The sequence below is a fragment of the Cimex lectularius genome, unplaced genomic scaffold (assembly GCF_000648675.2).
Source record: "Cimex lectularius strain Harlan isolate CLEC.00 unplaced genomic scaffold, Clec_2.1 scaffold112, whole genome shotgun sequence".
NCBI classification, from domain to species: Eukaryota; Metazoa; Arthropoda; class Insecta; order Hemiptera; family Cimicidae; genus Cimex; species Cimex lectularius.
The window spans coordinates 984,143-1,007,457 of NW_019392699.1; the positions used below are offsets into that span (position 1 = coordinate 984,143).

At 35.8% G+C, this 23,315-nt stretch overlaps 1 protein-coding gene across 4 annotated transcripts in view; it reads left to right on the plus strand.

The window, feature by feature from the left end:
* The window catches only part of LOC106664553 (somatostatin receptor type 2-like), a 144,913-nt gene extending 121,657 nt beyond the window's left edge, over window positions 1–23,256 (plus strand). For all 4 annotated transcript variants that reach the window (XM_014390378.2, XM_024226089.1, XM_014390377.2 and 1 more), the window contains one exon: window positions 20,230–23,256. In XM_014390378.2, the coding sequence (XP_014245864.1) occupies window positions 20,263–21,507 (1,245 nt within the window). In that variant the 5' untranslated portion in view covers window positions 20,230–20,262 and the 3' untranslated portion in view covers window positions 21,508–23,256. The remainder of the gene's footprint in view (window positions 1–20,229) is intronic.
* The last annotated feature ends 59 nt before the right edge of the window (window positions 23,257–23,315 follow it).

Genomic DNA, 23,315 nt, shown 5'->3' on the forward strand with positions numbered 1-23,315 from the left:
AAATGTTTTATACAACGAAAATGATTTATATCAATAAATATTAAAGTAAATACAAATCTATTTTGGTGGTTTTCAGCTGAATATTTTTCTTTTAGTTTTCCTTCCAATGCCTAGACTAGACTGAACTATCCGTCCTCGCTTTCCTGCCTATACCATGGAGAGCCTGGATATAGTTTCTTGTTGCATATTTTAAGTTTATAATATGTCATTGGTACAATCTACTGTTCAAGTACGATAATCAATAGTAAATAGAATATTCTGTTAATTGAATTTGTAAGGCCTTAGAATAGGTGAAAATGTGAGGGTGCAAGGGCTGGTGAACGGATCTGTAGATTCGAGGCATTCCTGTCGACACGACGTAATCTGTCGAGCACGTAATAAACGGGTGTAACTCAGTGGAAAATAACACATCTACGATTGGCCAAACGTAGGTGTTTTCACGCTTCCTTCGACATTTCCGGTTTTTCGCAGGTTATGCTCAAATTCAAGGTCCGATTGAGAAAAGGACGCTTCTTTTTTTTCGATTTCCGTTTTCTTCTATTGTCATATTCATATGTGCTGATGATGGTGATGAATTAACTCTTATTGATATTATGACAGGCCGTTATATAAAACTGTAGACAAGAAAAGTGGCGCAACTACGTTATGGCAGAAGTGTTTTAAAAAAGGATAATTGCTCTTTTTCAACCAAATAAATGTAATGTGGGTTCAATATCTTCTTTAGTGTAGTCCTTCTAATATTTTAATCTTATGGAACTCCACATTACTGTGATGTGAATAAAACGCCTTGTGATCCATAAATAATTTATTTTATTTTTGGGGAACCTTTCGACAGCTTTGCAGGCTTCTCCCGTGTCTAAGAAGCCAACGGGTAAGCCAAAAATAAAAAAAGTTTATTGTTTGTTACTTATTCGTCAATGTTTTATCAATCAAAAGCCAACCCTCCTTAGGATAAGAATTTATTCTTGAAAACAAATAAAATACCATTGAATGAATTAAAATAGATTTAAATAATGTTAAACTTTATAAAAGTTTTAAAATGTAGCCTCCGGAAAAGAATAAATCGTCTGTACACGTTTGGATAGAGTCTCCAGGGATGGGTCGATGAAACTAATCAATCAACCCAGTTAATAAACGTGGATATAAACGATGTCCGGGCAGTGAACAATGGAGGGATGGAACGTGTGGTCGGGCGAGGCTGGCAGGATTACCCCAATACCTAATGGAAGAACGATGGCACATTTCTCCCCCACGGTCTCAATGGTCTCGATCGTCACTAGATTTCCTCATTCGTATTTCTATCTCTTTAACGATATTTCAATTGAATTTCTTTATCTGTTTATTGAGAGAATGATTATCCCTTTGTGGAAAGACATCGAGAAAGTGAGAAGATAAAGTAACAAAACGTCTCTAGAAACACATATTCGATTTGACTCAATTAACTTAATGTTTTGTATTAACAATAATTTCCATTTTTTAAATTATGTACAAAACAAACAGTAAGCCATCAAGTTGTTTCTGTTTTGTAGGATGTGTGAGACGACTTTTTGAAATGACCCAAATCAATCTGTGCCGTCGGCGATCGTTTCCGGTTGTTCGCATGGGACATCGAATCAATTTTTCGTTACACAATATCGCGATTGTTCTGAATTATACCCTTGGCAATTGTGTGATGCCGAAGAACAGAAAAAAAAAGTTCGTGCACGGCCAATGATTGGGTAAATTTTAATGAATTTCATTGTAACACAACAATTCGGTTGTGAACTGCCAAATGGTATGAAACATTCCTAATAAGTAATAAATTGTTTATTAAAGATTGCAAAGTACAGTAAGAGGCAAAAAAAGTGGCTACCTCCGTTTTTGTTAATAAATACTTGCAATACTTATAATTTTTATTTTTTATTCTTTACTGGATATTTTTGTCACACACTCACATCAGAATACTCGATATCAACAATAATTTGAATATATTACAATTTTTTTATTCTTCTTATGTACCATTACGTTTTCTAGTTAGTCCTAATAAAAAGTGCAGCTTTTTTTATTTGGCTACGTTCGGTAACTTTTTTCCTCTGTATTTCTGGAAAAATTGTAAAATTATTGGGTTTTTTTCCAATATTAATTTAGATAAAAAATTACGAGAGTAGTGGTGTCATGTCACGTGGTTGGTTGATTCTGAAAGCTACAGTTTTGGAAGTATTGATGTTTATGTTTACAATTTCGGTGAATAATATTTCAATTTTGTTTATGGGTTTTTGCTGAACCCGCCATCCACCGCCAACGCGACGTTCTAGTGAAAAATTGATTTTGATGCCGCTCAATTTGGAATGGGCGAAAAACGTGAATTACAATATAACTAAATAATATCCTAATAAATAGTGTAACAAAAATAATTTTAAATAAGTAATTAATTTGTATGCCAAATATTATTTAGGTACATGTTTAAAAAACTGGGTAAATCAAAATATATTATATTATTTATTCATTTGGTTCGATGTTTAATTTTACATTTTTTTATTTCAAATTTCTCAAACCAATCTAGCTCCCTCCCTTTGTTGAAACGGTGTAACACTCTTGTATTGAAATTTATGTTTTGGTTCAATTAGATGGTCCTTAAATTCATATATATTTTCGATTTAGGCAGGTTTTCTTTAACTCTCGTTTTAATTTATCTGCCGCTTTTTCCTATATATTTAATAACATAATGATTACAATTGAGTTGGTAAACCCCACTGTTTGACAAAGTGGTAATGAATTGAAATAGATATATGCAGAAAACCTAACTACAGATACTGTGAAACGAACAGATTCTTCTCACTCATGGACCCAAAAAGCTGCTTTATCTTTCTAAGTGAACGTGTACCTCTAAAAGCTACTCTAAAACTTTTTCTAGGTTTTCTGATAGTTCAATGTATGGCAAACAAGGAAACGCTAATGATTCTTTTTTTGCGGGGTAGCTAAGTCCGATTGTTACTTGTTTTACATTTAATTTTTTTTTTAACTTTTTACTAGCAACCTATCCATAAAGATTTCTCGATATCCATTGTTTTTAACCAAGGTTTTAATTGTGTGTGATTGTTTTTATAATTAGCACGTATTAATGAGAATTTCAACATAAGGTCTATAAGCCAAATGAATCCAGATGATGAAGGTTTAATGCTTGAAAACCGGATAGTTAAAAATAAAAAAATTAGAGATTAGAACCATTATTTACAAAAAGTGAATTTTCCTACTCACCCCACCGTCATCGTTTTTTATTAATTCAGTTGAATCTTTTCATATTTTTTTCATACAGCCTGGCAAAAAGCTCTTGTCCACCCTGTCAATAAAACCCTCAACCCATCCTCCCCTACAGACTACTGTCCCATTTCCATCATCTCAAACCCCTAGAAAGATTAGTCCAAGCACAAGTCTCCAGGCACCTTGAACACTCCCATCTTCCCAACCCCCTCCAATCTGGCTTCCGCCAAGGTTATTCCACCCAATCAGCACTAATAAAAATTACCAGTGACCTCCACATAGCAATGGACTAACGGAAAATTACTATACTTGTCCTTCTTGATTTTTCTAAAGCCTTCGATTCTGTCCCTCACTCTTCTCTCCTCTCTAAACTCGAATCTTTTTCCTTCTCCGCCAGCACCATCCGTTGGTTCCACTCCTACCTTACCAATCGCCACCAAGCTGTCTCCCTTCCCAATGGCCTTACCTCCTCCTTCCTCCCTCTAAAATCTGGGGTGCCCCAAGGCTCTAGCATCTCTCCTATCCTTTTTTCCATTTATATCAATGATCTGCCCGACTCCATCCAGTCCTGTAACTATCACCTATATGCCGATGACTCCCAAATATACATATCCTTCCACCCTTCCGATCTTCACTCGGCCACTCTCAAGATCCAAAAAGACCTAAACTCCATCAACGAATGGGCCCATAAAAATTCCCTAGTCCTCAATCCGTCCAAATCCACCGCCATAATTATCGGGTCCAGGCAACTCCTCAATTCCCTCCCCAGCATCCCACCTCTCATGCTAAATAACCATCCCATCCCCTTCTGCTCTTCGGTTAAAAACCTAGGAGTAGTCTTTGACCAAAACCTTTCCTGGCATTCTCACATTTCCCAAATTTCCCGCCATTCCATTGCCTCCCTCAGCCTGTTTCGTCGGTCCTGGCTTCTCTTACCTTTCTCCACCCGCAAACTCCTTGTATCTTCCCTTATACTTCCCTTCTTCGATTATAGCTGTTTGGCATACGGTGGTCTCTCGGAGGGGGAGAACGCGCGATTGAAGCGTATTATGAATTGTTGCGTAAGATTTGTGTACGGCACCCCACGGGGATCCCGGGTGTCGGGGTTGTATTCCCAACTTTCCTGGCTATTCCCCTCCTTCCGTGCACAGTATTTCCTAGGTTGCTTTCTTTTCCAGTCCATCCACACTCGTCGTCCTCCTTACATCGTCCAATCCCTCCAATTCAACTCCTCACATCTCACTCGTAAGACCCGCTCATCCCCAGTCGACCTTATCTTTCTGCAACATACAACCCCCTTTCTATTCGTCACGCTGCCTCCTTTTCCTCCTTTAAATCCCACCTGTATAATCACCTCCTCTCCCTCCAAGCAGAGACCTCACGTTAACATTTATTATTTTTGTTTAATATTCTCGTAATTTTTTCTTCTGTCCTGCCTTATTGGTATACATTGTGCCAAGATTTCTATCTTTTTTTTACTTTTAACTTCATAAAAGGAACCTCCTTTATTTATTTCATGTAAATTATTCTTAGGGGACTCCAGTCCCAGAATAAAGTTATTTTTCTTCTTCTTCTCCTTCTTCTTCATATTGTCATTTTAATCGGTTCCGAAAAATTTTGATTTCACCATTATACATTATAGTTTTTTGATAAACAATTTATCTATTAATTTCAGCACTTTAGCTATAATTTTTAATCCAAATTTTATGTTAATACCGTAATTTAAAAAATATTTGAAATTCATTGGTCATAAATAGGTTTATCTTCAAATAAAACGCGTTAAACAGTTATATAAAATAATAGATCAATTATCTTTTTATCCATGATCCGATTTGCATGTAGAATAGCTAAGATATTGGAGAAAATGTTCTCTCAGAAAACTTTAGCTGAGCATCTAAATTGATCAACCCATTCTGCCAATAAGTTACTTATGTTTCTAAAACGTCTAATATAGCCCTAAAAACAACTGTTATTCACGAAACCGATCGATAAAACTGCAAGGAAGCGTCGTTCCGACGGAAGGCCGTCCTTTTTACAGAAAAAATAAAGCTGCAATAAAAAGGGCAGAACGTTTAAAGAGAATTCTTGTAACTAGACGGGGTTAACAAGGAGTCTGAAAAAGGCCAATTCGTCGCCATGAGAGGGAGGGTCGAGAGCAGAGGGTCGACCCCAAAGTAAAGTACTTGTTACTTTGAAAGTCAATATTAAATCAGGATCGGCAGGAACCACTTGACTCGGATCTAAACTCCCAAGTTTCTTCTGAAAATGCTGAGAGCATTAAACTGCAAGGAAGGGTCATTACGGATAATTTATTTATACTTTCTCTTCCCCAACTTCATTTCAGACAATGTACTTTTTGTCCAAAAAAATCTTGTTAACATTTATTAAAGACGTGAACAGAGTCTAATACAAAATATGAATAGTATACATTTTGATAATATTTTGTGTCCACCTAAGTACATAACAGGATTGTCGAGCCACAATAGTTTTATAGAATGAGCTGTAACTTTAGTACGAATTTTAAAAAAATGGAAATTAATTTAAAGTTTTTCTACGAGTGCACGAAAAAAACTCCTTATAGCTCTAAGATAAGACCGGTTATTTCTTCAAGCTATAAATTTCCGCTCCTTATTTATGAATATGATCACCATCTTCTACTTTGCCGGAAAAAAATAAAAGTTTGTCGGAAATTGAACGAAAAAAAACTTATCAACAAGTGTAATCTTAAGACTTGATTAATGCTGCTATCTGTATTAACCGGTTTCAATAATCTGGTGGTGGTCAAATTTTTTACAGTTTACCATATTGGGTCGGGCTACATTTCTTCAAAACTTTAAACTTCTAGAGCATTTAGATAAATTATAGATCCACATATCCAAAACTTTTATCAGGTCGGAAAATAGTGTTATAAATTTATAACGCTCGACTTTTTTCGCGGGGAACGTTCCTAGCCTAACAATGTACTATTTTATAAATATTAGAATGCTTCTTAATAGCCAGATTTCAAGTTAATAGGTTTCAACTCACTTTATTTCACTTTTGAATCAGTATGAGCCGGAGCCGCAACGCTAATGCCAGAAACACACTTACCCGATGCTATGCCATGCGACGCTACCCGATGCTACCCGACGCAAATCAAAACTCCGATTTTCCATAAGGTTGCATTACCCCCGTGCACATCTACTCGATGCTATGCCACGCTAACCTACCCGACGCTCTGCGACCCCCACTGTCCAGATTTTCGTCGGGTCGCATCGAGTACAGTCGAAGACAAAAGAACCGGACACTCATATTTTTATTCAAACTACATGTATTATTGTCGTTATATTAATTACAACATACTTATTTTAATATAAACCAAATTAACTGTGATTAAAAATTAATTAGTTTTTATTTAAAAAATTAATTTTAATGGTTTGGTAGAAAATTAATCAAAACACCGGAATACGATTTTTTGATATAATGAATTTAACTAACAATTTATTGTACTCGCTTCGGCGGTACATATACTAAAATTGGAACAATTTATTACACGGTTTTGCTCATAAAATTTAATTAACAATTTATTTCATAGTTTTGCTCGTAAAATTACACCATTTTGTAATGTCGGGTAGCATCAGAACAGGACACTCATATTTTTTGTAGTTTATTTCAAACTAAGTACATGTAATTTTGTCGTTATATTAATTACAACATGTTATTTTAATGTAAACCAAATTAAACGAGATCAAAAATGCATAAGTTTTTATAAACATTGTTTAATTATGATGGTTAGGAGTAACTTTATTTAAAACAATTAAGATTAACAAACAATTTATTAGATGGTTGTGCTCATAAAATTTAACTAACAATTTATTACAAGGTTTTGCTCAAAATAGTGCATTAAGAACAAAAGATGCGTTGCGATTGTGTTAGTGATTATTGTGATAAACGCTGTGGATTGTACGCGACGTGTGCTTGCGTCGGATAAATGTGCACACCCCACAAAAACGTGGCAAGGCGTCGGGTCGGGTAGCATCGGATAGCGTCGCATGGCGTAGCACCGGGTAAGTGTGTTCCTGGCTTAAGTCGTTGACACAGCCACTCATCATTGGATGGGTCCCGGGTTCCAATCTCAGCAACCCTAAATTTCAACACATGTACTACCAAAAATAGGGACTTTTTTAAAGGCGCCCGGAGTATGACCTCTGCTACTGCGACACGCCGCCAAAATTATACAAAATAACATAAATGAATTGTCCTCATTTACATGATTTATATAACACTAAAGTACAAACTTAAAAAAGTAATCAGAACATGTGAACAATGTGTGACAGAACATGAATATAATTAATGAAATTAACAGTTTATTTCAAGACGGACATAATAGTTATGCGGCCATCAGAGGAGTCTACTTTTTTGTCATCTCTCTGTATCACATATCTGTGATACACATAATTACAGTAATTAAATGTGTTAGTTTATCACTGCTATTCGTGTAATCCAGCAATACTTTAGCTGTTACTGTCTCTTCGTGGAAATATATTATTAAAAATTAGTATATTATATAAAAAACTTTGAAGTGGAAGGTTTAAGTAGTTCCAACGCTTCCTTAACACATCAACGACCAAGTGATAGATTAGATAATTAGTTTCGAGATTAGAAGTGAGTATTTTGTACAATATATGAGTAGTTTTTAGTGAATAACGAATGAATTCATGACTAGTGAATAAATAACCAATAGTTCATTTTTAGTGAAGAACCAATGAGTTCATTATATTGTTTCAAAGTGTTTTACGAAATTCGGTGTTATATACGTTTTTACGAGAATATGTCAAAAACGAGGTTATATGAACCTTAAGTATTTCGGTGATTGCTAAGCCACTGGATTCGAACCCGGGACCTTTACCTTACATTGACGAACGCCTTGTCAACCGCCTTGCCTGAACCGTTGTTGCCACCAATGCCCTAACTAATAATCTTATATTCAATTGTGTTTTTCGTATGCTTAAACCATGAACAATGGAGTACGTTTGTTTTGCCAGTATCGATTTGTGCTAGCAAGCATAGCTAGGTGTCTGATGCGGGCAATAACAGGGCGATTTTCACTAACCATGCGGGTGGATAAAAATCTGCCATCCACCAAAGATCGTCGCATCCAATCTTTCTTGAAACTTTCTCAATTGACCCTCTCCATCCCCCCAACCCCCAATCATCCTAGATACTTTACCCAAACTTTCCCTTTATTGTTTAGCCATACTTGCGCTATACCGGATCCCTTAGCTATACCTGATTGGTCTCATTTCCCTCCGTATGTAGAAGAGGCAGCCATGAGGGGTCAATCTGACGCGGCACTAACCTTATATACGGACGGATCCAAACAGGGTAACCTGGTGGGCGCTTCATTTTTTGATCCCTGCAACAATTTCGCCGTACTGAAATTGAGTGGGGTAGCCTCCATTTTTACTGCCAAAGCGTTAGCAATCTTGGAAGCCTTAAAGTATGCTTAGACTATGAACTCTTCCGACCTAATTATTATTCTCTGACAGCCAAAGTGTGGTCCATTCCCTTCATAGTATCCTTAAAGCCAATCACTTCATCCTCACACAGATTTTCAATTTAATATGCCTGTTTAAAACCTCCAACACTAGCATTCATATAATCTGGGTAAAAGGACATAACGATGTTTACAACGATGAAGCCGATAGACTGGCGTAAGAGGCGGCCATATCTGGTCCTTTGCAGTTTTTCATCTCGGTTGGAGATATTAGATCTCATTTGTATAGGCACTCCTTGAGATCTTAGCAAAGGGAGTTTAGTTCCAGAAGTAATGCCAAGGTTTACAAATCAATCCAAATCCACATTCCTCCCTTCCCGTGGTTCCGTTGTTTGAATTACCCCCGACAATCCCTCTCTTCCATAATCCGCCTCCAACTAAACCACCATAGTCTACCTCTCCACCTTTACAAAATTAAAATCCTTAATTCCCTTTACTGCGCCTGCAATAACTTAGTAGTGGCCAATGCCAACCACTTCCTTCTTGAGTGCCCTCTTACCGCCTCAGGCAGAGAAACATTTTACAGGTCGCTGATTATGGCCGGCATACCTCTTCCCATCACAGTGTCCAATCTCCTATGTTACTCCCGCAGAACTGACATAATTGAATCCCTAATTAAATACATTTACCCCAACAAAATCATTATATAACAGACGTAAAAAAAGAGATTTTTTTGTTAAATAAAATTATAAATATAAATCATTGGCGAATGATAACATAAGGCCATAAAATAGCTTCCTTAAAGGAAAGTTAAATAAAAAATATAAAAAAACCATGAACATTTTATGTGCATTTTATTTAAGACTTGAATGGCTCAAATTTTGGGCATTCTAGGCAGCCAAAATTAAAATTTCTGTTATATATTTGCAGAATTGCAGATAATTTGTGAACAACGTAAAAAAAAGACGAAAGTATTTTTTTTTATTCCGTTGTTATAGCATACTTTTACATTTACTTTGTACAATAATGCTTATCTTATTTAATATAAAAACATAATAGGAGAATTTATCCTCGAAAATTCTTGTCTCTTTTTAGTAAAATGTAGGCGAGAGTTCGTATATAAATTAATTTCTTATATAATATACGTAAAATATAATTTAATGATGCAATAAACAAATAAGAAGCAATGTTGTTTCGCAGACGCGTAGAATATGTTTTTATTAAAAATGCTTTGTTATTTAAAGGCGGTTTCTGCTACACCGACAATACATTGTTAATTTGCTGCTTTCTTGTTACAAGAAGGGGTCTGACATGTTTGCACAAGTCCTATCTATCTTTTATCTGTCACACGTCAGGCATTCATACAAGATCCTCTTTTACATCTTAGATACATCTTTCTTTTCTCTTGTTCAGGCTTTTCAGTCAATTGAATTTTATCATTTATATCATTTGTGGAACTATTTCAATTCAATCACTTTTTTTATATGGATTTGTATATAAGGGGATTCTCCACAAAGGAAGATTATTAATAGACAGTTTGCCCAGATCCCCATTTTTATTTAACTCAGAAGAAGTTCCTGATGCTTCGGATAAAAAAATTCCACTTTCTATTTTATTTGTAACTAATCCAACAATGGGCAATTGTGATATACCTACTGCTTATTACAGTACACAGTCAATAGAGTAAAATATAAATCAAATTCACACGTGTTTGAGTTTAAACTGGCATTTAAAGTTCGCAAAAAAGTAAAAGATGGTACTAAGCCAATTATTTTTGCCGAGCTTTTTTAATCAATATGATCAAACATAACTTGATTCTTTTCCAATTAAAACTGAACGATAAACTTTGGACATTGGGTAGCTGATAGGCTCTAATGGTGATAATTTAACTTGAATTACCGGAAATAATTTTGTTAATACCGTCTTTTAATTTTTTATTTATAACTATAAAACCAGTCACCTATCATATTAAAAAAAAAAACATTTACTTAATATCTTTGTTGTTTTGAAGTTATCTCTTGTCTGGCGGTTTCTCGCCGATGTCATGCCATCATGAACCGAAACAGTGAAAATGCAATGTCAAAACCTAGCGGAAATTCGCGGACCCACAATGGTTATCAATGTCGATTGGTTCAACATTATGGTTCATCCACTGGCAGGACTCTAATCTGTACTGTATTACGTTAATCTTGTTAAATTAAATACTTCATGCTCACCTCAACTGCTAAATTTTGATAAGGAAATCCCAACAAAAATCTAGCAGTGAAAAAAGGGCCAAGTTCCAGACTAACAAAATACTGATATCCATATTGTGGCCAACATCACTTCACTCCTTATTTTATTAGATACACTGTTCTTTTATTTTTATTGTTTAACACAGACAGTTTCTGAATGAGGATTAAAACATCAGGAACATCAGGAAAGTTCTTTCACAGGAAAGGTGTGTTCCCTTGAAACTCAGAAAAAAAGAAAAAGGTTCCAGACTCCTCATTTATCAATTGCTCGTAAAAGTAGGAGTGAAGTGAGTATGTCAAGAATGTAGATATGACTACTTTTATAAGCTGACTTTTTCGAGAGGATGTCTCGACCTTTTACCTTTTCGTTTGAATCCTCCCAGCTTATGAACTACAAAACTGACTTGGACCCAGTGTAGATTTTATGGTGTGCGCTTAGATAGAAAAATACAATTTTTTATGTATTTTGCGCCAATTTCTGCGTTTAAATAAATGTGATAACAATCTAAACACAAAAAATTTTAAAATATGTACATAAATGAGAAAAAGCAGAAACTATTCATTAGTAGTCACACTTATATATTAGCGTTAATCCCATTCACTATTACTTTTACTATTACTGACTTAGGAGGTTGCGAAACCAGTGACGCTTCAGCCGTTGGGGAGGTTTACTTGGAAACGTGCGGGATGAAAAGTTTCTGACATGAGTGATTGTGCTACTGGATAATTGTTTATGAAACTTCTGGTAGCGGTTTTTCGCTATGTAAAAGACATATTTGATATTAAGGTCATTGTTAATGGTAAGATTGGATGCATACGAGGAGCTTTGATGATTGCTCAGAGGATTGTGGATCGTACATACATCATTTTACAGCATTTTTTGTGTAGAATCAAAATATACTATACGTTATCAAAGTTAATCAATAACCAAAAAATTTCTAAAACCCAAATATTATTCAAGTAAACCAGGGCATAAAGTTTTTTGGCGTGAAACTAACATGAAATTTCGTTTTACCACCTCTAGGGAACCTTAAAATTTTTCCGTTACAAGTCGTTATTGGAATATCTGATTTAAACGACTTTAACTCAAAACCGACCAAAAGGATTTTAACATCAAACATAACATTTGAAAGAAGAGAAACGTAGTTTTTAACGACGTATGTACCAAGAAAATATACAAAAGATTTCTATAAGAAAATATACAAAATAGGAAAACAATTTGAATGTTTGATACAGTTATAAAATGCACTTGACATTTTCTTTAAACCAAATTAATTATCAACCATGAAAATCGGCCTTCCAGGTTTTGAGGAAAATGTTATTAGAGGTTGCAGGATTGTCAGTCACCCAGAAGGTCATCGATATTATCAGTCAAAAAATTAATTTATACCGGTTCCGAAAAGAGCAAAACCGTAAAAGAGCAATATTTTGCTGATCTATCTTTTAAAATCATAGCAAATTAGCATATTCTGCGTCGTAGAAAATTTTTGCTTTTTACCTTAACCAACAATGAAATAAATATACCAAAAATAGTATTTTTTGGTCTGAAAATACTCATTTATGATTATTTAATTGCAATTAAAATTTGATTTTGAAAAAAGCTTCCTTAACCAAATGACTGCAATAATAACAAAATAAATAAAACGAGCCAACAGTTCCGCATGACACAGACGTTGTGCGGGTTTAGCCTAAATATCTAATAATTATTGAATAAACACTCCTTTCCATTTAATGTTACTTAATTTTCTGTTTCTAAAACATTTAAAAAATTATTTTTTAAATCTTTTACTCTACTCTTTCTACTCTCTAATTCCAGCTCCGCATGTCGAAAAGGGGCGGAGGGAAAGGGTGACAAAAACTCGTAGCAGAGCATTTTATTCGCAGCAATGATGCATATTTCAAAATCTAGTTTTAGTCGCACTTAAATAAATCGTTATTTAAAGATTTTAAAAAAATATGGTTTTTGGTGTATTAATTTCATTGTTGGTTAAGATAAAAACCAACGAGTCAAAAAATTAATCTTCCACAAAAGTCGGTATCTAAGGGTATAACGCTACAATCAAGATTATGAGGAGGTCAAATCCAAGTTTTGACCATTTTCTGACCTACTTTGCTTTTAGGAGTTTCTAGAGGTGCTGAAACAAAATTTCATATTAGTTTCATGCAAAACATATATATGTTTTGCGTGAAACTTACTTGAAAAATATTTGGTTTTTATAAATTTTTCGGTGATTGATAAACTTTAATAGCTTTTACTACATTTTTATTGCAATCTACATCAAAAATGCTGTAAAATGAGTTATTCACGTAGTAGATTGAGCAAGTTGAACGGCGAAATAAAAATATTAAAATACGGAAAATTTCAGTTTTCAAAACAAAATTGGCGAAACCTGTGAGGATATATGTCCAATATATTGGAGTGCAGATTCACCAAAAAAAGTTTGGTCCAAATTCGTGTCATACTAACCTGGTCGACCCCTTGTTAGTTTATTTGGTTCGGAATGTACTTACCAGTTACTTTAAACGATATTCCTTCAGTGTATGAAACTTCATCTGACATAAACATATTACTTGATCATGCTTATACTAGCACACTAGGAAATCTTATATAATTGCATTGTCCAATGTTATTGTTGGTTCCATTGACAGTGATTTATTAGTGAACGGTTCAGAAGCTAAGTGAATTGAATATATTCAGGAGTTGGCCACTCCCTCCCTGTTCTCTTTCTAGGGTTTCGGGGTCCGGCCATAAATCTCTCTTATTCTTCGTTGCCGGCTTGATCTCATATCACATAATATGAAGTGCAATTTATTTGATATATTGCACCCCGGCCTACATATTGCAATCGTTCACGGTTTTTTTTCCTCGCAGGATCCCTTGGCGCCGATCCGCCCCAATTTATACAAAATTATCAACGTTTAGTAAACATCTTTCAACTGCTGAACAGACAATGTACGACAAAATAATAACCTGAATTACAATATGGACAATGTAGTAATGGATGAATTTTTTTTTCAAATAACAATCAAACACTGACAAGCAAAAAATTCCACCCACTTGTAGCATAACATGATTTGTGGATATTTTTATATATCAATCAAAGTTTCATGTTTTTAACGTTTAATAATTGCGTCTTTGTCTAAAAAAGCAAAAAAAATTAAATTCCTAAGGAAAATATATAATATAATATAAATATAATAAATTAATAAATAAATAAAAAGATGGACAGATAAAATTTGTTTTAATTTTGTTTTATTTGTTTAATTAAAATTTCAATATCGCGTACTTCCTCCTCTTGGCTTAACATCATCTTGAAGACGCCTCGGCATACTTTCTACCAGTTTGGAAATATCTCTTTGATGAAGGTTAGCCCATTCTTCACGAAGAGTCCTTTCAAGATCGTGGAGTGTATCAAGAAGTGAATGACATGCTCTTCTTCGTCTTTTGAAGTTATCCCATAAATGTTCAATGGGGTTCAAGTCTGGAGAAAGGGCTGGCCAGACTAAGACACTGATATTTTGCTGTTGAAGGTACATTTGTACTATGCGAGCGACATGTGGATTATCGTGCATTAGAATAGGATTTTCCCTGATTTCATCGAGGAGATAACAATCATCAACGCATGATGTTCCAGAATTTCATCCACAAAGCGGTGGCCATCAAGGACCCTCGACGAACAGCAACCAACGTTGAAAAGTTTGTCTCTGGGAAAAATTACAGACTTCGTACCTTTCATTTTGCCTTCTCCACACTCTTTTATGCCCATTTAGAGCAAATCTACACTCATCTGTAAAAAGTACAGTAGACCGTCCAAAGTCCAAGAGCTGTGTTCTTGAGCAAATGCGAGCTGTGCAAATTTATGTGTCAATTATTGTCTTCTTACGGGGCGAAAAGCCATCAGTCCATACAGATTTAATCTTCTTCGAGCAGTGCGTACAGAGATTTGGACACCTCGAACTTCCTGGAGCTGATGAATCGCCTGAACAACAGTAAGGTGACGGTTACCCTAGGACTCCCAGAACCAGGCCTTCTATCGCAAGACCCGGTTCCTCGAAAACATCTAATGTCGTCTCGCAGAATTTCGTATGGAATAAAGCTGGCAATAGCCGAATACCTAATGAAACGTCCATCATCAATAAGTGCCACACCACGCAGAACATCCTCAGCACTAAGTGGCATTTTTAAGTTTAAAAATTGAAATTAAAAAAAAAAAAACTGAAAACATGTTATTGCTTCACTGAAGAGACTGAATAAACATTTTAAATTCCGTAAAAAGTAAACATTGAAATATCCTTTTTCATTATTTTGGATAAAGGATTAAGGTACTTACCTCTAATTGATATTCCCAATTTAAAACAGCATAAACAAATATTTATTGGTAAAAACAATCGAGACAGAGCAGAATTTTCTTTTATCGAGAAAATGATAAAAAATCAATTGGGTGGAATTTTTTGACTGTCATTGTATTTTCATTTCCCATTGATGTATTACGCCATCAAAATAAAAATTCAACTATATAAAACGTTTTATTGATAAATTCAAATTGATAACTCTTGGATAAATTTGCACTATGAAACTTAAAGTAATGGAAAGATAGGATTTACAAGAGAGATTGACTGAAGGAGTGAGGCCTCTATTAATGCGGTTAGCATCCTCCTATTAATTTCTGATGAGTATGATGGATCGAGTTTCCAGAGTGATTTAATTTCGACGTGAACGGAGTGGCAAGTTTGTTGTAGTTTGGCTTTCTTCCCCTTTTCTGTCCGATGGTTTCGAGGTATCGCAGCGACGCCAAAACACTTCGATAAACGATTCCAACATTTCTCTGACACAAACTTTCAAATTACGTATACACAAACGTTTATTTAATGTTGTGTCGTGTTAAATCTGTTATTTTTCTATCGAGTGACATCTATCGTCTTTCTTTTTATATTGAGAATTTATCTTGTCCATAAAAAAAGACCCTGAATGTTTATCATTAAAAAAAATGGATATTCTTTGTAAGAAAAATAAATAAAGATTGATTTGAGAGGAGAAAGATGGAGATTACTAACAATTTGGATAAGTCGTATTGACTTATAGACTTATTGGAGGTGTGTCGGTGGCCGCAAAGGTAGGCGTTGACACGGTGCTCATCACTGTAAGGTAAAGGTCCCGGGTTCGAATCCAGCGGCCCTGACATACTTATATATTACACAGGGCGGGCGACCAAGACCCGAGGGGTTAAAAGCCTGAGTAGGCCCGTACCCCATCCCTAAAAGGTCCGGGACCTGGTCGGCTCACGAGTCCTGTATAAACCTATTGGACCTATTCACAAACCCCAGGATTGTGGACCATTTTATCCTGGGGAGTGTTTTGGTTATGTCCTCTCCTTCGAAAGTATTAAATCTTTCCCTAGCATACCTATCGCATTCTGCGAGGTAGTGTCGAGCCGTTTCTTCTTTTGTTTCGCAGAAGCGGCAGAAGGGGTCTGGTAGAGTACCCATTATGAAGAGGTGTCTTCTCAAGGGGCAATGGCCCGTTAGGATACCTATCAGCCTCCTTATTCCCCTCCTAGAGTTAGAGAGTAACCATTTCGTTTCTTTAGGTTTGATTTCCTTCAGAAACTCCTTCCCCTGACATACTTAGAAATGCCGGTTTTCAAAAACACCGACCTGATTGATATTGATCTCTGCGTTCCGAACCCTCGTGAAAAAAGTGCGGGAGAGATAGAGAGATAACACGTATTTATTTAGGGATTGACAAATTCTTATAAAACACGGGAGTTAGCTGAGGATTGTTGTTCACAGACTTCTTATGAATTTACTTACTTGGTCATTTGGCTTTACTTACTTCTTTACTTACTTGGCTGGATGAAGCAACACAAATGGCCAGGCGTACTGCTTTTTCAGCCAGAGTTCAATTCATGGTTTCCAGCCAATGAAACAGTTCATTTTTTTAAACTGCAATGCTCGTCTCCCAAGAGACATTGCACTTTTATTTCTCAACCCGCTTTTTTTCTCAAACTTCAGCAACCCCCTTTCTAGGGCCGGGCCACTCTCACGATGCCTGGCAGTAAGGCCAGTTGAGTCTGATAATAGTTTTAAGAAGAGGAAAACATACATTGTGTAAGTTTATTTGTTCAATCTTTGTCAGTTTACAAGACAAAAAAGAGATTTGTTTGTTTGTCCCCCAGGCCGGGTTGCCCCTATTGTCGGCCTCACTTTTGTCTATTTCGCATTTGTTTCGTTACCACTATCTTTGATGCTTCACCCCTTCTACACGTGATTAAAATATCTTAAGTCAATTCAAAAACACACTCATGGCAACCTAAGTTCGGCGGTTCTCAAGTATTCTCGATATGCTGAGACCCCACCCCAACAACTATACTAAAATTATGTACCTAGACCTACGGTTGGAAAGCCGGCAACGCGATTTTCATCGTGACACCTTCCACTCAATCACGCAAATAAATACATTTACATCCAGAAAAAATCACATATTCATTATCCTATTAGCATAATTCGTTCGCGAGGTCTGCAGGTACTTGATATTCCACACAAACCGTGTCCATTCACACTTAACCACTTTCACACCAGCATTTTTTATATTACGCCTCCATCACACTGCAAATACACACAAAAATAAATAACCTAGACTTTGGTGTGTTTGTGAGTACTCCATATTCCATCACAAATTATACTTCTGGGGTATGTTTGTGGCAAATTATACTTCTGGCTAATAAATACATTCATTCAACTTAAGGATGTTATTTCCACCTAAGTAAGAATGCGCTTCCTATATATGACCATATACGTTTTTCCGCTTCAGGTATCTATCTATAATAGATTTCTTATTATAACCACTACTTTGCCTTAGAAGTTGTTTAAAATCTACAGGTAGGCCACACCTTATTCTTTGCGGCGATAATTCCTCGCATTCTGTTAGCATGTGCTTTGTAGATACTTATGCGCCCCATTTTATTTTTATTTTTGCCGTTATTGTTTTACTTTTTCGTATAAACGTTTTACCAAGAACACCTCTATTTCCACCAACAATTAAACATTGGTATATTTTCAGGTCCCATGTTGAAATGGAATTACAGGCGGGTTTTCAATTAAGGGCGGCCCGTCCATCAAACAAATACAACCATCAATACAAATGAAACCACATTGCTAACAACCCTCGTACATTGTGCAGTAAAACAATTGTCTTTATTATGAAATTTTTATTTAAAATCATAATTAAAAGTGGATCACAGTGATCTTTTAAGACGGCACCATCCTAGACATTTCAATAGAAACAAGTCTTTTTATTTAAAATCATAATTAACATATTACATATTTATTAATTTACGATTGTTATTTTATTTATAAATGTGAAAACACGATTTCGGTGAAAAGTTATGTTTGCGGCATTTGCAATTCAATGCCGAAACCTTCGGTGGCGTTCATTTTTATTTCAACGCAATTATTATCGACTTGTGGGACCCAGGGGAAATTCTCGTTTGTTAATAATTGTGGGATAAATCGGCGTTGTTTTTCCACTCGTCGCTTTATGTGTATATAATTACCAATGGTTTAGAAAAAAAGCTATGTCAAATTTTCAACACAAGGGCAGAAATGTAATCATCATCGGTCACAATGATCCCGTGAAATAATGGAATATTTCCAACCAGTGCAAAGGCGTCGTCGCGTATTTAATATTCTGTGAATTGGCGTAAAAATGTACAAGAGGGATAAAGTTTTACTGGGAAAATTCCCTATTCTCTTAATTGAAATAGAAGCGAAAAGAGAAGAAGGTCGAGAACAGGAGAGGGAAGGAATGAAGAGTTTAAACACATGAATAAATAAAAAGAAGTGCTCCCATCCGAGACCCGAACAAACAATCTGAAACCCCAAAGTAATAACAGAACTTTCTGGGCAGGTAATAGCAATTGGAATATTAATCAAGAAAATGTATTAATTAATTAAGATTATGTCCGAGAAAACAAAATACGCCGTTTTAAAGTAACGGGAAGAAAATTTCACTGCGAAGACAGGTTTTATCTTTGTCTTGAATCAGATGGATTTATTGCTGTTGATCTTTCATTTAACGTCTTAACCTTAGCGAATTATAAATTATTTACAGCCTATCATCCTGAGTTAAATAAACAGAATAGACATTCTGCCAAAAGATACACATAATTGATAGAACATTTCTGATCAAAATTTATTGAAAGAAGAATATTTTTTTCAAGACTATTCCATTATGTACATCATGTACAGGGGAAAAGGTAGAGTATTCTATTTTTTTGCCGGATAGGCACAGGGTCGCTTACTGGTTCTGTCACCACTAGCGGATTTTTAAGTTATTCAAACGTGTTTCGGCATTGTGCCATTCTCAGTGAGGAAACGCCTTCAAAATAAACTGTAAACCGTGCTATGCAGGTTCACCAACAGCCAAAAAAATGTTATTTTGAAGACATTTCTTCACTGAAGATGGCGCAGGGCTGAAATGCGTTTGAATTATCTTTTGTTATCTTAATTTTTGTATATATTTAAGCCAATAGTAAAAGGCCAAGTTACCAATTCGAAAGATATCTGCGCCCAAAAAACCGCAATAATATCGGACTTTTTTTTCGGATAGGTTTTTTATAGCAAAACAACCCATATTTTTTTCTATTTTTATCTTTTTCGTTATGTAGTATGGTCGGTAGTATCAGAACATATTGTAAGATATTATATTATTGCCACTTCATATTCTACCTATCTTTCAGTAGCTCAGTCTACTTTCTGTCTGACTATAGAATTTACAAAAAATTTTTTTTTTTAATTTGTACCTTAAAGTAGGTAATAAGTAACAGTGAGCAAGGTAATTAAAACAAAACAAAATTAAAATAAAATAAACAAAAATATTTAAAAATGCAATATCACAATATCATTTCCTCCCCAACAAAAAAAAAGTTAAACAGAATGAGGTGAAATTTAAAAAAAAAATTAAATGAACGTGGTGTTCCCATGCGGTCACCTACCACCCCCATGCTGCTTATATGAATAATCTGACAATAATTGATGTGTTCAGCATGATATAAGTATATACCCGTTGTCAACAAAAAACTTTTTCTTCAACAGAGTATAGTCATCTTATCTCTTGCGTTACCAACTACTCTTATGTACGTTCTTTACGGTATGGAATTTATCAGTTACTAGATAGCTGGTATTTCCTATTCTTTTTATTAACTAAAATTTTACTTAAAAAATACAATACCACAGGACAATATTTCTTTTTAATTAATTGTTGTTTCACATGTGTTTCAGATGCCTGCCAAAAAGTGCTGAGACCGAAGTAGGATGTCGATGGTAACAGCAAGTTTCTTGGCCGAATCGGCTGAAAACTCGTCGTTTTTTAATGATTCTCACTTCAACTCCTCTATGAACGAGGTCAACTACTGCGACAGCCTGGATCACCCTACGTTGTACATATTCACCCAAGTTTTGTACGGGCTGGTCTGCGGGGTCGGCCTGTTCGGCAACTCTTTGGTCATATACGTTGTCCTGAGGTACTCGAAAATGCAGACGGTCACCAACATGTACATCGTCAACCTGGCTGTGGCCGACGAATGCTTCTTGATCGGAATCCCGTTTCTCATAGCGACGATGCACCTGCAGCTTTGGCCGTTCGGCAACGTCATCTGTAAAATTTATATGACAACGACTAGCATCAATCAATTCACGAGTAGCATTTTCCTGACGATCATGTCTGCCGACCGATACATCGCCGTCTGCCATCCTATATCGGCTCCAAAAATGAGGACGCCGTTTATATCGAAAATAGTCTCGCTCAGCGCCTGGACGGCGAGCGCGATTTTCATGATCCCGATTTTTATGTACGCCAGCATCATGGACAACGACCAAGTGAAAAGTTGCAATATTTTGTGGCCCGAGAGCGAGAACATAAGCGGGCAAACTGCGTTTACACTTTATTCGTTCGTGCTGGGATTCGCCATACCTTCCGGGCTCATATTAGTCTTCTACTTTCTTGTGATCAGAAAACTGAAAACTGTAGGACCGAAGAATAAATCAAAAGAGAAAAAAAAGTCGCACAGAAAAGTGACTAAACTGGTTCTGACGGTGATCACCGTGTACGTGTTGTGCTGGCTTCCATATTGGTTAACCCAGATGGCATTAATATTTACGCCCCCAAAACAGTGCCAGACGAGGCTCACAGTCGCCCTCTTCCTTTTCGCGGGGTGTCTGAGCTACTCGAATTCGGCTATGAACCCGATACTGTACGCCTTCCTCAGCGACAACTTCAAAAAAAGTTTCCTCAAAGCATGCACGTGCGCCGCTGGCAAAGAGGTCAACGCCACGCTCCACCTTGAAAACAGCGTGTTCCCGAGGAGGACCCAGAGGGGCGGGTCCGAGAGGGCCAGGGTGGCAAGGGGCCGAGAAGACCCCCAAGAAGTGGGCCTCCTCGTTAGCAAATCCGACCATTCCACCGCACTGACTTCAAGATCAAACATTACAGTCTCGAGCGACACCAATACGCCCGTCAAGAACGGAGTCAAGCTCAATCTCGAACCTACAGATCTATAAAATTACCGAAAATAAAATCGATCTATGTACACATATCATATGAGTCGTTTATGGTAAAACACCACTTCTTGACTAATTGGTGACGAAAGGCGCGCTGGGAGAATCTCATTTCAACATACTACATCTCGACAAGATAGGACAAGATCTCTACATGTATTTTGCCTATTAACAAAACAAAGTCATGCTTACGTTAATAAAGCTAAAGTAGCCCTTGGCCCCGACACTTCTCAAATTCCTCAGCATCTATCTTGCAAAGCATCGTAAATTCGGATTGGTTCGTATGGGCAACGAGGAAGGCAGAGGTACCTATCATTGCTACGAAGTAGAAATTCTGTCAGCATTAAAACTGTTTTAACGGCCAACGACAGTATAGTGATGTTTTGGCACAAACAACCCGTAAAAAGGAAACCTAACAATATACAAGTTTACAGTATTTGATGTATTGACGAAAATGTGTTTTATCATTTATAGCTTTACGAATCTGGTCTATGTGTAGTATAAAAATCCTTCCCTACCATATTCCTAATATAGTCGTTCTTATATTGTAAATAAATCTCTTACTGGATTGGTTCAGTGTTAGATTAAGAAAATACGATTGTGTGTCTAGTCAAAACCTATGTGATGCGGTAGCCGTCCTGCTGCCATACTGAGCCCGCCTTCATCCGCCGGAACTGCTACCGAATCCAGCCAGTTTGATGTTCCAGCTCCAGCGGATAGGCGTGGCGGCATTTCGGCCCACCAAGCACACACTCCTTTCATATCCCACCTCATCTACCAGTCATGCAGGGTACATCTTATTTGTATAGCATTATATAATATTATATATATATTACTATTGTACAAATAAAAATGCTCATCATTATGCCGCCTTTGATTACAACCTCCTAGTCATTGTCACTTATTATTGTTAAGCCACTATTTTAACGTTGTTTTCAAACTAAAAAATATTCATCTTATTACACCGCCCACACAAAGTTGTTAGTTTGGCACAATTGATGCAGTTACATTATGTCTATGATGATAAATTAATACTACGAATGACTTAGTCAATCAAAATTGATCAATCAAGATGGTAAAAAAAAAAATAAAGGTTAAAGGTTTGGAAAAATAAATTCTAAGTGTAAAACAATATTATTAAGTAGAAATATGAAACATAACATGAGCAATTGAAGTTCATTTTACATCACAGCCAAAAATTTACATTAAAATAAAATTCACATGTATTCATAAATAACAATAAATGAGACATTGAATCAGAAAAGTTATAACACTTCAAGAAAATACACACTTTTTACATTACAACACTACCACATAAAAACAGGTTTTTTGATTAAAACACAAAATAACAACAAGTACACTAAAGACCCTTTTTTAGTTTGACATTATTTATACATTTAATAGGCCCTTTTTGCATAAAATCTACTCATCGGGTCATATCGTTTCGTGAAAAAATAAAATGTGTATTTTTGACCCCTAAAAAGAGTCATGATTTGTGCTCTGATTATCCGCATAATCGCATATCATTACAAACCACTAGTGTTTAACATAAAATATTGACTAATTTACACTATTTAAATCTTATTAATAACATCTTACATCTATAATAATAAACGTAGGAAAAGTGCGAATTGCCTTTCAGTTATTCTTTGAAAAAGTTTTCTTTTGAGAAATTCTCTACAATATCAATTAAAGGATATGTTAAAACTAATTTGGCATTACATAAATAGCAGTCGCATCTATTTAACCCATTTTGAGAAATGTCAACTCCCGATGACAACACATTGCCAAGCGGAAATTTATCGACAACA